The sequence below is a fragment of the Sycon ciliatum genome, chromosome 4, assembly GCF_964019385.1.
Source record: "Sycon ciliatum chromosome 4, ocSycCili1.1, whole genome shotgun sequence".
NCBI lineage: Eukaryota > Metazoa > Porifera > Calcarea > Leucosolenida > Sycettidae > Sycon > Sycon ciliatum.
Window position 1 is genome coordinate 20,635,677 of NC_088646.1, and position 17,435 is coordinate 20,653,111.

General features: G+C 48.3%; 2 protein-coding genes across 2 annotated transcripts; one reads left to right on the forward strand and one right to left on the reverse strand.

Moving 5' to 3' along the window:
* Positions 1-124: 124 nt before the first annotated feature.
* Positions 125-7,162, reverse strand: LOC135814939 (claspin-like). The gene is made up of 9 exons (XM_065328138.1): positions 6,390-7,162; positions 5,090-5,230; positions 3,326-3,387; positions 2,701-2,763; positions 2,295-2,434; positions 2,068-2,164; positions 1,692-1,723; positions 1,200-1,391; positions 125-828 (listed from the first exon to the last, which is right to left on the reverse strand). The coding sequence occupies exons 1-9, from the start codon at positions 6,908-6,910 to the stop codon at positions 745-747; spliced, it is 1,332 nt and encodes a 443-aa protein (XP_065184210.1). The 5' UTR covers positions 6,911-7,162; the 3' UTR covers positions 125-744.
* A 217-nt stretch (positions 7,163-7,379) lies between these two features.
* Positions 7,380-17,331, forward strand: LOC135814940 (ribonucleoside-diphosphate reductase large subunit-like). Its single transcript, XM_065328140.1, has 22 exons — positions 7,380-7,585; positions 7,675-7,763; positions 8,470-8,647; positions 9,123-9,223; positions 9,353-9,412; positions 9,847-9,886; positions 10,042-10,118; positions 10,335-10,457; positions 10,818-10,922; positions 11,068-11,151; positions 11,399-11,640; positions 11,776-11,911; positions 12,305-12,370; positions 12,536-12,628; positions 12,889-12,945; positions 13,300-13,347; positions 13,917-14,021; positions 14,455-14,523; positions 14,956-15,032; positions 15,226-15,361; positions 15,524-15,619; positions 16,203-17,331. The coding sequence occupies exons 1-22, from the start codon at positions 7,549-7,551 to the stop codon at positions 16,596-16,598; spliced, it is 2,415 nt and encodes an 804-aa protein (XP_065184212.1). The 5' UTR covers positions 7,380-7,548; the 3' UTR covers positions 16,599-17,331.
* Positions 17,332-17,435: the final 104 nt, after the last annotated feature.

Consider the following 17,435-nt stretch of genomic DNA (forward strand, 5'->3'; position numbering starts at 1 on the left):
GGGCCATGGCGGAGAGTTCGTCAACATGGCGCTGAGTGGAAAGGCTTGGCACCTTCCGGCACGACACAGCGTCACTGTGCAGAACACCTGGCATTATGGTTCAAGGTTGCCGTATTACGACGGGTTAGCATATAATTACTTTTTTTCCTCCAAATAATCGTTGGTAGGTGTTGTCAAACACAGAACGGCACTTGTGCCCTAGGTGGCAAGAAAGTTCAAGAAAGGTTCAATACACTAACAGAAAATCCAAGACATGAGCCACCACGGGCACTATTATAAGCAGAACAGATAGAAAGGCGAAGTCCATTGTATGTATGAACGCCACACAACTCTTGGTGATATACTGTTTGAGGTTCTAGTATGCAGTTGTACTGCACTGCAGCCACGGAATGGCTGTCGGCTGAGGAGCACCACGATGTTGCACAGAACAGCAGTGGCATACGTTGTTACTACAATGTCATAGTGGATTGCCCACCGGATCTGTAAAGTATTTAATATTATGTTTTTTTTAAACTTTTTAATAACATTATTATGGTATTGTGTATGTACACTAGGTAGCAAGAATGAAAAGCAGCAGATCAGCTGGGAAGTATTATACATGGGTCGTATTTACAGGGCAATTGTCTACGTACAAACTCTGGGTCATGTACACTGATAAGTTTGAGAAACTGTACAAATCGTGTCGTCAACAAGCACGCAGCCAGCAGCCGAACAAGGCCCGGGAGAGCCACCTGCGAGTGGCATTCACCGTGTCTGGACAAGGTCGCGGAATATGCTCCGCTTCTTGGCAGCAGGCGCGCAGTCCATGCTGGCTGCCTTACGAGTAACCTGCAAGCACAACAAGGGCAATGCAGAATTACATGACAAACGGTATCACCCCATTGTGCCTCAGCCTCCCCGGAGTTCACAGTAGCAGTGTGTGGGGATTGAGTTGCGCAGAAGCTAGCAAAGGCTGGACATTTAGATCATGATGCAAGTGAGCCACGCTCAAGTCTGATCCCAGGAACACATAGGCTCTTGCTTCCATATTAGTTGCAGACTGTGCAGCCATGGAGGAAATATCCTACCCCCATTGGGTGACAGAAGCGAAACAGGCGCTGTCTGAGTTTTGTTCAAGCAACATTCTACTACGAGAACTGTTCAATTATTATTATTGTTGGGTGATATGCCACTCATGGCTACTGCACAACATCACTGACCTGTGCAGGCTTTGGCAGCGACGGCTTCCGAGATGACGAGGGAGCAGCAGGGTTGGAGTTCTCGTTGTTCGAAAGCGTGCGCTTGAAAACAAAACCCCTGGTGTTGCCTTGCAGGTTGAGTGCGGTTGAAGTCTGACTTTCAATGCGCTTGAGAGTAGCCTTGCTGCGGTTCAGGAATGACCCGCATTTCCTCTGCAATACAAAGGACAGCGGAGGATGGGTTTCCCCCCGCACAAGATAGCGGGCGAACAATGGGGAACAATGCACATGCATTCATCAGGTCGAGGGAGTTGAAAACGAAATGCACAATCATCATGTACTTACGTCAAATATTCATAGGCTGAGGGAATGGAAAAGGGAAAAGTCTGAAGAAAAATTTGACTGTCACCACCAGGACTCGACTACTTACGTCAAGTAAACAATAAAAAATTGAGAGCGAGAGAGAGAGAGAGAGAGAGAGGAGAGAGAGAGCAACGTATGACCCACACTCACCAGCCGTGGTGCTTTCTTTGTTGAATGCGGCACTGTACAGGCAGGACCCGATGGGTAGTGGTAGTATTGGAGACACAAACAGAAATGCACAGGCACATGATTTTAAACACAGTAATTTTACCCAACACCCACGCGGGACGACGGGTTGAATACATCTGAGAAGAGCAACCGTGCACTACGATTGACAAGGTAAGAAAAACACTAGCTATGTATGGTGTTGTCTGAGGATTGGCCCTATTGCCACGAAACTCGGAGTAACAACAAAACAAAGTTTCCCGCCATTGTCAACTTGTGTATGTCCGTGTACGCCGAAGTATGGTACTTCATGTATGTGAACATATTAAAGATTGTGAAGTGATATGACCATGATCCCTACCTGCGCTGCTACTATTGCTTGTCTCCAGATTGTCGAAGACACTACGACTGTCCTCGTCCTCCAACAATAAACTGCTGTTTTCTTCACCGTCTTTCATCTGCAGGGAAAAGAAACAATGAGCATAGAAAGTGAGATAGTAACCAAGATCGGCAGTACATTCCGTTGCCACCGTCTATAGCCACGCACAAACAGCACTAGCAACTATTGAAAAAGCCGTCCGGGCTTACGCGTTTTTCGTGGAGGAAGGCGTTGCGTTCGTGCCGCTGTTTCCGCCGGGCCGCCTCCATTTGACTGTCCTCACAATCGTCAGAGCCAGAGTCTTCGCAGGCCGGTCCAAACAGGTCCATTTGTGATGACTCATCCATTACTGCGGAGAAAGAAAGCAGCCACAAGAACAGACGAACAAGACAGGTATTCAGCTACAGGTATAGTTACGCAGGTTGCAGCAAGTGAAGTGTCACTATACAAGCACACAGAGGAGTGTAGACTAGTGATCCAGGGTGTCACTAGATCTACCGGCACGTCTACGCAAGTCAAACCATGGCAATAGCACCAGCACAAAGCCACACAGTGCATGTGCAGCCCCGCCCCTCAAAGCTGACTGGCAAAGTACGAAATGTAGCAGCTCCTCACCAGGTCTATAGCGACGTGTTCTGAAAAAGCCTTCATTGTTCATTCCTTCCTCGTAGTCGGCATCTGTACAACGCAGCACAAAGAAAAGAAATGGGGGATGAGCACAATCACTCAGCACGTGAGGTCTTCCAGTGAGGTCAGCAATATCAGACACAAACCATACCAGATAACTCAGGTTGCGTTTGGTTGGTCCCATTCCACAATGGAACTCACTCGGAATCACTGGAATCATTCTTGCCCGTTTGTTTGGTCAAAAAATTCCGTTAGGTTCGTCCCATTCCAGAATGAGAATCGATGAGAATAAGTCAGTAATTGGCACGGAACAAGACATGGGAGCAATCCCACACCGTATTCGTATTCCGTGTCCCTTCTTTCAGCGGCGTAGTTTAAGGTGTATTCCCGGCCAGCCACATCTACAAACTTGACGTTAACACACAAAAGTAAACACCGCTGCCGCAACGCAGCTGATAGAGCTACCTAACTCCCTGGTATGGCGCAAACCAATTAGAGTAATTAGAGCCTGCCTTTACCCTAGTAACGTACGTACAATTTTTCCCGTATCATATTACTGCATATTAAATTATTAACTCAAGGAGGCTGGGGAGGGGTATGTTGAAGTGCTCACCTCCCAAAATCATTTCCTTGAACGTTCTCATTTCAGCATTATCGTCTTGGAGGGAAACTTTCCTGTACATCACACACACACAGACACACAGACACACACACACATACACAGACAGACGCACACACACACACATGAACAGCAATTACATAGAGGAGAGAGCAAGGCAACATGAGCTTACAACAGCCGTAATCTCACGTATTAACGCCGGGCTTATTCCTGTAGAAGCCGATGTCAGCGCTAGGCTTCTATGTACTTCAAAGTATGTCAGCACCAAAGCCATGCTTATGTGCCACCAGTGCACCTCGAAAATCAGGCTGGCATTGAAAACAGGCTTCTATATGAGACAAGCTAATTAAAGGGGAAGTTAAGGCAAAAATTAAAATTTCACCAGTTGTAGTCTTCGGGGTGCTGAGTCGAATGGTCTTGGTCCGAGAAAGCTGAGACGCTCCCTTCCTACTTGAATCCCAATCGAACTCGCGCACTTCCACCGAAACTGGGTGACTGCGCCCTACTAGATAGGGATTTGTATGCAAAATGTCACTAAAAGCGCCATTTCGTTCTTATAAAAGCACGGATGACCGCGATTGGCCCATATGTTGTAGTCTTTTGGACGCTGAGTCGACTGGTTTTGGTCCGAAAAGGCTGCGATGCAGCGTTCCTCCTTTATTCCCAATCGAACATGGTTGAACAAGCGGTCACGTGCTCCTGGGTGCCCAAATCACCTGGTCACCACGCCAGCAGGCGACAACTTTCACACCAAGGTTCAACTCGAGTGACAGGACTGCACCCAAAAAAGGTCAAACAGGCTAGTAAGTTGTACCCTGCAGGCACGGTGACCAGGTGACTGGCGTACGCAGGAGCACGTGACCGCTTCTTCAACCATGTTCGATTGGGAATAAAAGGGGGAATGCTGCATCGCAGCCTTTTCGGACCAAAACCAGTCGACTCAGCGTCCAAAAGACTACAACATATGGGCCAATAGCGGTCATTCATGCTTTTATAAGAACGAAATGGCGCTTTTAGTGACATTTTGCATACAAATCCCCATCTAGTAGGGCGCAGTCACCCAGTTTCGGTGGAAGTGCGCGAGTTCGATTGGGATTCAAGTAGGAAGGGAGCGTCTCAGCTTCCTCGGACCACGACCATTCGACTCAGCACCCCAAAGACTACAACTGGTGAAATTTTAATTTTTGCCTTAACTTCCCCTTTAATACAGGACTTCTATACGAGACAAGCTAATTAATACAGGACTTCTATACGAGACAAGCTAATTAATACAGGACACTACGGTATACTAGTATGTGCTGTGCGCCCCCCCCCCCCCCCCCTTGCGGAGAGCGCTGAATTTTGGGGCACATTTCCCAAGCATCGCCGCCGCTCTCAGTGCCCACTCAAGAGACGAGTCACTCTGCAATCATGACTACACAGGGGAGGTGTGTCTGCACTATCTGGCTACCATGGTTACCATGGCTACCAGGGGTATCTATAGTTATTAGTAGCAAGGTTCTACTGTACACCATTAGCATCTAGAGTGTGCCATGGCCTCAACCGCAAAGAGCATACCTATCGACATTCAAGTACTAGTACCCATACCAGTAGAAAGTAAGGCAATTATACAAGTAGAACTGTAGCGAGGACATGCCACACCAACAACAGCGGAGTGCTCAACACCACATGCACCCACACACCCACACACAAACACGCAAGCACACTCACCCACACACAAACACACAATTTACTCAAACGTCTATGTACTGAACTCACTGGTGGACCTTCTTGAGTTGTTTCTCAAGAGCCTCTTCACTAGGCAGGGCCTCATCTTCACCAGACTCCTCTTCATATTCATCAGCCGACACACCAAGCTCTTCATCATCGGATGCCTCGCTGCCGGACAATTCAGCTTCACTGCAGGAAATTCCACACAAGCATCCAGCAACAACAACCATCACAAATAGGCAAATGGCAGAAACTGGCTGATTGGTCAGATAACCGCAATCAGTGGCTATATATTCAGAAAGATCACCCAATGAAATTCTGGTAATCAGCGATTGCATTCACTTGTATGTACCCGTAAGTTGTATCACACAACATAGCTGATAACGAGGGATCGGTGCGACTACACCATGTGATTGTTCACGCACAGAGTGGAATAACAGCATGTTAGTTTATGGCATTGGTTAGACAAGCAGGTCAGAGTCCTTTAGATCTCGATACGCAGTGTCTTGTGCTCCATACTCTTCATCTTTCATCTTCCCTAGAACACTCCCTTGGTTGGCATCCATTGGCGTTGGCATCTGGAGAATTCTTCACACATATACCCGGGAACTATACACTGCTGCACACTAGGGATGAGCACTTACTTCCCCGCTTTCCATATTGTCATCGCCCATTTACGTCAACTCATGGTCCGTCAAATGCAATTCAAAATGCAACCTGGACCTTGAACGGGAATAATCTCTCCCCCCACCGAATATGAGAAGCCACAGTATTCTCACGATGCAATATAGATAATAGAGCACAGCTGTTGAACAAGGGGAACTTTTCGTCAGTGTGTAATTTAGGGCATGATCGATTGGGCGAAACCCGAGCAAGTGCACTCAGAGTGAGTGTGATCGTTTGGCCGAATCCGGAGTAGGTACATGTATACTTGAAGTGCAATCCAACCACACTGGCCCCCACACCAGGAGTGGCTGGCAAGGAAATGGACTTTGACTTTGTATTTGAGAGCTTTCCCAGAAACTTTGTACGATATGGGCACTACACCTTTGCTTTGTTCGTTTGGGCGAGCGCTGCTCGGACCACACCACCTGCTCGCACTCAATCCGGATTCGCCAATCGCTGACACCCTTAGTCTAACTTTGAAGATCAGTTCATCCGGTTAAAATTTCATCCATGACCGACGTGTCCTATTACTAGCCTAGGCATATCACCATTGGTCCAGAATTTAACTTTGTCCGAAGACGAAACTAAATTCCCGGCGAATGTTTTTGCCGATATGGTAATGGCATGGTCTGCACATACGCCATCAAATACTAGCCCTTGGCGCTGCATGTGCATGGCTGACCTTTCAACAAAGCCACGCAGGTCGGCAATGCCTTTCTTGACTGGAGCAGCACTGGCAGTAGCACTGGCAGCATCGCCTTCGTCATCGCTATCATCATCGCTGTCGTCATCGCTATCGTCCTCATCATTATCAGAAGCACCAGCACCAGCGACTTGGGTCGGGAATGCACCCGACAACACACCCAGTAGATCAGCACGAACATCAGCTGGTGCTTGTACATCATCATCTTCTCCTACACTACTGGCATCACTAGAATCATCATCATCATCATTGTTCTCTTCACTTTCATCGTCTGCGTCACTACCCTCCTGATCACTAGCAGCAGCATCATTATCATCTTCGTTTTTTGCCTCTGAACCAGCAACATGGTGCCTCTGCATTGGTGCTACCTGCCCATTGGCGATTTCTTCATCGTCATCATCCTCGTCAACATCCACACTGCGGCTGTTCTCCTGCGAGGAAGGTACCTTCGCCTCCTGGGTAGCCACCAACGACTCTGCATCTGACGACGACTGGCTCATGGTTGTGGCAAAATTGGAATCACATGTACTTTTGTTCTAGCACTGTACCAGGTCACACTTTCTGCAGGGAAGACGAGCGGGTTATAAATGGCTCTAGTCTAGGCAGCTACTGTACCATATCGCCTGACATAGTCCGGGGAAGATCAGAAAAACATACCAAAACTGAGGCCCAGAAAGGAAAACATTGTAGTCAAGAACAGTCAGTTCGTAGATCGTGACCTGCGATTTCCAGCAAAAAGATGATCGTGCACGCTCGCTCGAATGGAATCGCGAAGTCGAAGCACGCTTCACCAAATCAAATTTTGGCGGGAGAGCGATGTCGTGATTGTGACGTCTTCTACGTTTGTCGCATTATCCTCGCATACTTTGCAGTAAAATTTTGATCTTCAAGTGCCGATCTAGATTTTTCCATTTGGCGGGAGATATGGATCTGCAGAGCCTAGCCGATCTTGCGAAGGTCCGAGCTGCATCAGGCTGCACAGGATTCAGGAAGTTTGTGATTTGAAGAGTTGGGCTTGAGCTAGCTGAGTCTTCTTTGAACGACTTCTTCTTTCTCAGTTCAAGATCATTTTCTCTCACCTGACCAAATATTCCGTGTAAATCTACCAGAAGACCCTGTCTTCAGGACTCTTGCAGCAATGGCGGGCATGACATCTATGTACGTCGTGAAGAGAGGTAAGAGCGACGATGTTTGCCGTGCTTGAAGCTTTCGGATGGGACCCTGACGGTCATTTTTTTCATTTTACTCTTCCAACTTACTGCAGATGGCAAGAAGGAGACCGTAATGTTCGATAAAATCACGTCGAGGATCTCCAAGCTTTGCTATGGCTTGAATACAGAATTCGTTGAGCCCGTAAGTTCACATTTCGTACACCATGCGGTTTCTGTTTTTTTGAATACTGAATAGTCATTGTCAGTGCATCTCATTACGGATGATGTAACATTGTTTCGCCTTCGACTGACTTATGACAGTACTAGCTCACGAGATGTCCGAAAGTTCAGATTTTTCTGCAATATTCCTGTGTATCAGGTGCTTGGCCACAGCACTCTCCATGCTCCAATAGCCAGAGTATGCCCCTATGGTTTTGAGTCAACTTTTGACCATATCCCCCTCTCTCCCCCACCCTCTGGCACTGCTTCAATAATAAAAAGTGCCATGCCAGAGCAGGCTGAACAAACAGTACACATGGTGCACGTTTGCATGGGAAGATACGAATTTGAAAGCAGCTTGAAACGATTTTCCGAAGATGGGATAGCACGGCGCTCAGTATCCAGGGGGGGGGGGGGGGGGGGGGGGGGGGTAATTCAGAATAGAAGTCAAGAAAGCATGCAGCTCTAGGGACCTGTCGTCAGTTTGTCTCTGTCCCTTTTTTAACCCTGAGAGTTGAGCCGCTGAAAAAGCAATCTACTCTTCTTTGTTACGTGTCTGATTTTTTTACTATTTTTTTACTTCTTGAGCTGACTGCGTTGTCGCATGTACTTTCTCGGTCTTGACATTCTTTCTGTGTGGTGTTACCTGCAACTCACTCTCACACACACACACACTGGCACATGTACAGGTGGCAATCACGATGAAGGTTGTGTCTGGCGTGTTCAGCGGTGTGACCACCGTTGAACTCGACACGCTGGCCGCGGAGACTGCAGCCTGCATGACCACCCGGCATCCGGACTACGCCATCCTGGCCGCCCGCATTGCCGTCTCCAACCTGCACAAGGAGACGAAAAAGACCTTCAGCCGTACGTACACGTACTCCGATGGTGTCATAGCACAGTGTAGTGCTGCTATTGTGCAGTGTGTGTGTGTGTGTGTGTGTGTGTGTGTGTGTATGTCGAGGAGGTATTAATTCCATTCCTGCTAAATCAATGAAAACGCTCCCTTCAGCATTTATTTGAGTCTTTTGTGCAGTAGAATGCTGGCTATCCGAAAAGCCTGTTCAGTGGTCACACTGCTTCGAGGGGGGGGGGGGGGGGTAAATTTAGAGATTTCGTATTCTCCTCACTTACAGCAGCATAGCACTGATGAACCCTATCCCCATGGGGAATGTCAATGCGCTGGACGGCGTATTATTGCAGTGCTGCTTCTGAAGGAGAGCAAAACATGATGGGAACACGAGGGATTGTATATGCGTTAGATGGGTGTGTGCCCCGTGTCTGGTCGTTGAACTGCTTCGATAGCAAGTGTGTGGTCTGTTTGATTTTTTCTATTGTATAGATGTCATGGAGGACCTGTACAACTATGTGAATCCCAAGAACAAGAAGCATTCACCTATGATCTCCAAGGGCACCTGGGAGATTATTGAGGCCAATACAGACGTGAGTACGACTATATTAGACGCTGTGGGCTTTGTGACATGCCTATGCTTACGGCCAACGCCGCGTTCATATCCTGTGTGTTGGTGACTGTGAGAGACAAGCTTCCATGTTGACTTGTTTTGTGTGCAGCGTTTGAACTCTACCATTGTGTACGACCGCGACTATCAGTATCAATATTTTGGCTTCAAGGTAAGGACTGATTTTGAATAGCCTGATTACCTACTTGGGTAAGGACTGATTTTACCTTCTTAGGTATTAAAAGGACTGATTTTTGAATAGCCTGATTACCTTCTGCGCTGATTCCTGCCCCCCTCCCCCCCCCCCTTCATTTTTTGTTTCCATCCTTCAATAATAGTGGGTGCTTTTGTCGTGTGGTATTTGCTTTGGCTGTACGATGCGTGTATGTGCTTCGCTATACAAATGGCATTTGCCAGTATGACACTTGTCTACTGTCGTCTGTCGGTGAGTCCTCCGCCTCTAGTCTCGTATAAACACTGGCGAGCCTGTAGTAACATCACAGCGATGCTTTGCACTTCAAGTAAGATGTCAACTTATCCTACCTGCTGTTACGGATGTTCATACTTGGTAGCAAATGGAGCTTTGTTGTTGTTGTTGTTGTGTAGACTCTGGAGCGCTCCTACTTGCTACGCATCAATGGCAAAGGTCAGTCTGGATTTTGTGGTATTGTTGCAGCATTGCATTAGCATGTTCTCGGGCCTTCCCGGGAGCATATCCAGATAATGATTGTGTGGGAAGGGTCCACCTAAGCAACAAGGAATGTTTCATTTGTGTTTGTCCATTATGCATTATGCTTACAGTCGCCGAGCGTCCTCAGCACATGCTCATGCGTGTAGCTGTCGGTATCCACCAGGACGACATTGACTCTGCCATTGAGGTGAGCAGCACACTTGGGTACACTAGCTTGTTCTCTGTGATACCTAAACCTTCCTAGTTTTGGTAGTCGGGCTTCTTTGCAGACGACTTGATGATCCATGTGGGTGTTTAGCAGACGACACCGTCGACTATGGCTCCTCAAATCCACCACGTGTTATCCAGGCAACCAATATTGTCCGTATTGTTTTGCTGTTCGTGTTGTCTCGTTGCTGCTCAGACCTACAATCTCTTGTCAGAGCGTTGGTTCACCCATGCCTCTCCAACCATGTTCAACGCCGGCACTGGACGCCCGCAGATGTCCAGCTGCTTCTTGCTGCAGATGAACGAGGACAGCATTGATGTGAGTTTCCTGACGGAGTGATGGAGTGTCAGTGTTTGCCAAGTTGTGACTGATCTTGGTGTTGATTTGGGTCATTTGAGCTCCAGTGAGTTGCCTGCATGGCAAATGTATGTACATGTACTGTGCTGGCCAGAGAGATCCAACCTCATGAATAAAGTAGCGCCGCTTTCGAGTGCACAGAACAGTATGCGTGGTGCTAGGGCTGCGTAGCACCCACCCCGGTGCTATTTTATTCATGAGGTTGGATTTCTTTGGCCAGTACTGTACATGTGTCTGTGATTAGGGGATTTTGAATTGGGCAAGTTGCTGCAAGTTCACAGTGTATGTGCTTCTGATGTTCTCCGTCGACTACATGTACAGGGCATCTACGAGACACTGAAGCAGTGTGCCAACATTTCCAAGTGCGCCGGTGGAATTGGTCTCGCCGTGCACAAGATCCGATGCTCCGGCAGCTACATTGCTGGGGTAAGTCTGCCTTGCAGTCTGGTGTGTGTGTCAGTGTGTGTGTATGGATATGTACCTGTATCCTCCGTGTTCATGTACCCACCCCAGTACTGTCCTCTTGACGTAACTGTGTGTAATGCCTGTGTGTGTGTGTGTGTTTGCGCAGACAAACGGTGAATCCAACGGACTTGTGCCCATGCTACGCGTCTACAACAACACGGCACGCTACGTCGATCAGGGCGGCAACAAGGTCGGTGCAGCTTTTGCCGTTGGCTTTACTCTGGAGCCGAGCTTTGCTGCTGTGGCAATGCCCGTGTATGTCTGTCCTCTCTCGGTTCACTGTTGTACACATCTGGCGTACAGTTCTGGAAGTGGTGCTTGCCAGTATGTGCTTCTTAGACTCCTGCGCTGGAGCAGTTCTTGTTGTGGCACTGAGCTATGGTGTTTGCTCTGCTTGACTGATTGATCTTGTGTGTTTGTGCTTTCACCGCTTGTAGCGACCAGGTGCCTTTGCCATCTACTTGGAGCCATGGCACGCGGATGTCTTTGAGTTTCTGGACCTGAAGAAGAACACTGGCAAGGAGGAGAACCGCGCGCGTGACCTCTTCTACGCCCTGTGGGTCCCCGACCTGTTCATGAAGCGTGTCGAGGACAACGGTGTCTGGAGCTTGATGTGTCCCAACGAATGCCCAGGCCTTGCCGAGACTTGGGGCGCCGAGTTCGAGGAATTGTACACCAAGTGAGTGTGCTGACGTGCTGCTCATAATCATATGTTGGGCTACTTTTATATAAAGAGCATTGTGGCCAGCAATTGGTCTGGAGTGCGCTGGTTGGCAATTGTTCTATTTGCCCCCTGTTTTTCCTTGCCGTATAGGTACGAGGCCGAGGGACGTTTCCGCAAGCAGATCCAAGCGCAAAAGCTGTGGTTCGCTGTCCTGGAGTCACAAGTTGAGACCGGTACACCGTATATGCTGTACAAGGATGCATGCAACGGCAAGAGCAACCAGCAGGTTGGTTTGCTGCTGCTAGGGGCTTTTTCTGGGTTGTTTTTACTTCACTGTCAATTCCCCGCCGCGTGAATCAGTATTCAGATCATTCCGTGCTCTAAACCAAACCTTATGTGTGCTTCAGTAGCCTTTGGTCTACACTTTGGGTTTGTGCGATTGGAAGCAGTGGGCACTCCATCGAATTACTTAACTAGATAAGAGTGTGTTTGTGTGGAGTTCTAAATTTGCTTGGCAGTTCTGATTTGGTGCGAGTAGGCTGGCAGTGCAGTTATATGCACCGAGACCGAACGTTTGGGAACTAATTGCGGTAGAGTCAGGAAAGACTTGTGACGGTGCACGCTCTGTTCTCGATTTCAATTGTCTGTTGTGTTTGTTTGCAATGCTGTCGTCTTGCAGAACCTTGGCACGATTCAGTGCAGTAACCTTTGCACAGAGATTGTGGAGTACACCGCTCCAGATGAGGTGAGGAGATTTGCTGTTGGCCACCGGTGTATCGGTGTGTCTATGCATCCTATCATGTCGTCTCAGTGTGATGGTGAAGTAGCGAGAATTGTCATGCTCCGGCCATGTGTATCCGCCGCGTACATTGACCCTGGAGTTCTGCCGTTTTGCTTTCCTTCTGGACAGGTTGCTGTGTGTAACCTTGCTTCCCTGGCCGTCAACATGTTCGTGAAGCCAGGCGGAACCTACGACTTCCAGAAGCTGCACGATGTCACCAAGGTTTGTACTTGTGACTCGTGTGTGTTCACAGTTGCTTGTGTGGGTGTGGGTCCTTATTGGCTGATAGTACTTATAGCTTATAGGTATAGTTTCCAATTCCCACGTGTGTAGCTCCTTCGCTGGGTTTCTACTCGATTTGTGGCCTTAGCAGACCACCAGTCTAAGATGGCCGCTGCATTCTATCTGCTAGTGGTTGCTTTCTATAATGGTGTTTATTCCCGATCTGATTTTATCTCCTCTCTATGTCCATTGTTGTGCAGGTTATCACGCGTAACCTGAACAAGATCATTGACATCAACTATTACCCAGTTCCCGAGGTAAACAGTGTGTGTTGCTCTTTCTGCTGCTTATGTAAGGTAGTCGAGGGCGTATCAATGTGTGTCTACACTCATACGTCGGGTATCTGGACACCAAAGTTACGGGCACTTCGGTCTGCTGGGCTCCCTCCAGGCGAGTTCCAATGGACATAGTACTGCACCTTTGTCACTTTTTTGGAAATAGTGACACCATATGCCATATCTATGGCCTTTCCCCATCAAAATGTATGTGATTCGGGGTTACGGACATTTCCAAGTTCCAGGCAGTGCCCGATCCCGGACAGACAAAGTATATGTATATACCGATATGCTGTATGTGGCTGACAGTGTTTTGTTGCTTGACCTTGCTCCCAGGCCCGTCGTTCCAACATGCGTCATCGCCCCATCGGCATTGGCGTTCAAGTGAGTTGCTGCTGCTGCTGCTTCTCTCTGGTAGTATGCCACCACACTTAGTACACTTAGCACATACAGTTCTGGCCAGAGAAATTCTACCTCATGAGTTTAGTAGCACAGCGTTCGAGTACACAGAACAGTGTGTGTAGTGCTAGGGCCGCGCATTGCCCGGCACTCCTCATGAGGTTTGGTTTCCTGGCCAGTACCGTAGCTGTTATCAGTACACATGATGTTGTGATAATTCACTGGACATGTAGCCTTGTAAGCTGTCGTCTGTATGTTATTGAACTCGGATAATGAGCCAGTATGAACTGTAAAATAGAAGAAGAAACCGCTTATTTTCTTGTTACATTCGTGGATAGTTGCTTCATAACTCGTTTCCATGTTTTTTCTGCTATTTTGTATGTTTTTTCTTCAAGTTATATTTCGCCCCACTGGTTGCGGTCTTTGACTTCACATGAAACCTGTCCAGTGGCTTGTAACTGTGCCTTTCTTTCTTTGCATCCGCTGAGTCTTGTGTACACGTTGGTGTGATATTTGACGACTGCTTGTGGCCGCCTCTCTTTTCTCTCTCACAGGGTTTGGCGGATGCTTTCCTGCTGATGCGTTTCCCGTTTTGCAGTCCCGAGGCTCAGAAGCTCAATTTGGAGATCTTCGAGACCATTTACCATGCCGCTTGCGAGGTGAGTCCATGTGCGACCAGTCGACCTTGATGGGGTTCCACGTTTGTGGCGGGATTTCGCGTTTCCGCTGTTGTCTGTGGTTTGGTTTCGCATTTGCAGCGTTGTCAGTTGTCTTTGGTGGATAATTTCATACTTTCTGCGTTCTAAGTTGTCTGTGGTGGGGTTTCATGCTTGCAACATCACTGGTTTACCAGATCCGGGGGGGGGGGGGGGGGGGGATATCTGGGTATCTCATTATGTGATCTTTTTTTCTCATTGTACGAAGCCATTATTTGTGTAAACTGCCTTACCTTTAGCATCCAATCGATCTACCATAGCACTCAATTCTGCTTGCTTAGGGTTCACCCTTGTAAGAAAGAAAGTCGAAGGAGAGGTAGATGTTCAAGGAGGCAATCGTTGTTCCTGCTTGGCTTGTGTTTGCTCTCCTGTACAGGCATCATGTGAGATCGCAGAGAGACTCGGCCCATACGAGACCTATGAGGGCAGCCCGGCAAGCCAAGGGGTAAGTAAGCGTTTGCCGTATTCACATGTTGACGTTTGGCCCTTTGTAAAGTGGGAAGCCTTGGTGACGGTTTATGCTCGCGATTTGGGGGCTGGGTGAGTGGACCTTCCTTCATGTTCAGCTATAACTGAGGTCTATCTCTATCGCTGCGCATCAAGGAAGTTCCACTCGCCCATCCAGCCCCAAAATACAAGCGCCTTCTCCCTATCAAAGGAAATCTGTCGCCGTTGAGGAAGAAGGAGAAAAGCAAGACAACAGACACTGACCAAGCTAACTAAAGTGCAAAGTAAACGTCACCTCTTGCCAAGACATTATGTGGCATGCTTTGATGTCCGTTATATAATTTTGGAGTGCTGATGATGCGGCAGGTGTACTTTGTCTGATGATACTAACATGTGTGTGCGTGTATCTTCACCTCTTGCGACTATGCAGAAACTGCAGTATGACCTATGGGGAGTCACACCCACAAAGCTCTGGGACTGGGAGACTCTGAAAGCGAACATTGCAAGGTGAGTGTAGGTGGGCATGCGTATGTGGGTGGCTGGGTAGGTGGCTATGGGCTTGTAGTGATGGCGACAGCGCCGTCCTTTGCTAGCAATGGATTCAGACATGTTGCACTTGTGGCATTCCTCTGTGCATGCCACCGGTGGTATTGGAATGCCTGCTATAAATGGTCTTTTTCTCCTCTGCTGTGTACCACAGGCACGGACTGCGTAACAGCTTGCTGCTTGCACCGATGCCCACCGCATCCACCGCTCAGATCCTGGGCAACAATGAGTCCATTGAGCCATACACCTCCAATGTCTACTCACGGCGTGTGCTGTCCGGAGAGTTCCAGGTAGAGGCTTGCTTGAACATCCACTGAGATAATGACGGCACTCGATTATTTTCACTGAATGCCATTCTTGACTTTCTTTGGGTGTTGTTCCATTATTTGTTCTTGTTGATATCAGTTCGAACAATGTTGTGCTCTCTCTCTCTCTCTCTCTCTCTCTTCTAGATCGTCAACCAGCATTTGCTGAAGGACCTCGTCGAGCGCGGCTTGTGGTCAGAGGACATCAAGCTGAAGCTGATCGCTCACAACGGCTCCGTGCAGGTGAGAACATCCTCTTTTACTAGAGATGTTCTGCGAATGGAAAGTTCTCGACTTCCTCTGACTGGCTGACTACTATAAAATTGGTAACTTTGCTATGCTCTGATAGGGCTTCAACGTGATAACATCAGAAGTCACACCCACGAAAACACGTAACGACAAATGCCGACGTCTGGATCCACTCTGTCCATAGCGCAGTACAGGGTGTGGTGGGTAGGCCCCTCATGTCGCATGCAGGTGTGGGATTTTCTGTGCCAGGAGTGAGTCCCTGGCCGGGAGGGTCCAGTTTCAAACCCTATTTGCGATTTTAGCGCAACGTTGTCATCGCCAATTTGAAATCTGTTCCTCTCGGTCCATTGTATGCCGCTCTGTTTTCTGATGTGAGACTGGTCACTATTCACTACATTGGGATGATCTGGGAGATTATTTGAGCCTTTCCCCGCAAAATGGCCCATTTGCGGTGTGCGTTTGCAAAGCTGCAGTGTAACAAGTGTCATGTATTTTCTTGAGAAGTTGCATTCATGATTTTTAAATAGCCTTTTTGTTCTTCTTCTTGCTGCCTATTCTGTTGGGTGTGTGTGTTTAGAGGATCGATGAGATCCCAGCAGATCTGAAGGAGCTCTACCGCACTATCTGGGAGATTCCGCAGAAGACGCTAATCAACATGGCGGCCTCCCGCGGTGCGTTCATCGACCAGTCTCAGTCGTTCAACGTCTTCATTGCTGAGCCCAACTTTGGCAAGCTGACCAGCATGCACTTCTACGCGTGGAAGAAGGGCCTCAAGACCGGCATGTACTACCTGCGTACTAAGCCTGCTGCCAGCGCCATTCAGTTCACCGTCGATCAGGAGCGTCTCGCCAAGCTGCAAGCCAAGAAGGCGACTCCCGGCGAGGCACTAACCGAGGACGAGAAGACCGAGCAGGAGGCCGCCATGGTTTGCTCGCTGGAGAACCGCGAGGCGTGCGTCATGTGCTCCGGCTAGGCCAACTGCTGTCCCCTTTCTCGCTTGATGATTATGAGATGGGTGAGCATGAGAAGTGCGTGTCGTGCCCCCTGTGAGTTGCCTGCGTTGGCAACATAACGGCGACCTCTACTTCCTCGCACGGTGTGAACTGCAGGCTCCGGGGGATTGCTCCCGGCATTTGTACATACTGATATATGAACTTGGTCCGGACCATCCTAGTCTATTTGCTACACCACAGATAAGATCCTATTGCATTGCTGGACTTTACTTCTAGATACTGATGTTAGATGCTATCAACGCTGTTTCTCAATCTATATCTATACCTATCTTCTTACCCTCTCCTAACTCTGCAACAACGCTTTGTAGTAGCGTGACAACCCTTTGTTGTCCTGTCTAAAACTTTAATTGGCTTCCTCTTCGCAATGGTTTTCTACCATCTCCCGGGTAACGTTAGGTCCATGTATTCGGCAGTAGAAGCAGTTTTTTGTTTTGTTTTTTATTGTGGAATTTGCGGCTGGCTGCAGATCTCTCCGCTTGGTCTTTGATGAATGTGTTGCATTATTTGTTTATTGCTCTGTCAACACATTGTCAAAAGGTTTTAATACGCCTCCTCTTCGCGTAGGCACTCCTTTCTCCATTGATTATGATTGCTCAACCCTCAATGGCTCTTTGTTATTATGAGCAAGTTGCTGTTCTTGGCCGTTCGTCGCATGGTGCGATTGAATGCCGGCCAAGAATAGAAATAACGCCAGTACTGCTATCCTTTTCGGGTTGGGTGGGTGGTGTGTGGGTGACGGTGTGGATGGGACAGATATGTGGTATGCTGTGGATGTTACTGCATGAGGCTGTATTATT

Excerpts from the sequence above, each read along its gene's own strand:
- LOC135814940 (XM_065328140.1), top strand. The coding sequence starts at position 7,549 with ATGGCGGGCATGACATCTATGTACGTCGTGAAGAGAG. Across the intron at positions 10,923-11,067 it reads CCGGCAGCTACATTGCTGGG|ACAAACGGTGAATCCAACGG; the intron begins GTAAGTCTGCCT and ends GTGTTTGCGCAG. Across the intron at positions 12,946-13,299 it reads ACTATTACCCAGTTCCCGAG|GCCCGTCGTTCCAACATGCG; the intron begins GTAAACAGTGTG and ends CCTTGCTCCCAG.
- LOC135814939 (XM_065328138.1), bottom strand. The coding sequence starts at position 6,910 with ATGAGCCAGTCGTCGTCAGATGCAGAGTCGTTGGTGGCTACCCAGGAG. Across the intron at positions 2,165-2,294 it reads CCTTCCTCCACGAAAAACGC|ATGAAAGACGGTGAAGAAAA; the intron begins GTAAGCCCGGAC and ends TTTTCCCTGCAG. Across the intron at positions 829-1,199 it reads CGCTGCCAAAGCCTGCACAG|GTTACTCGTAAGGCAGCCAG; the intron begins GTCAGTGATGTT and ends TTGTGCTTGCAG.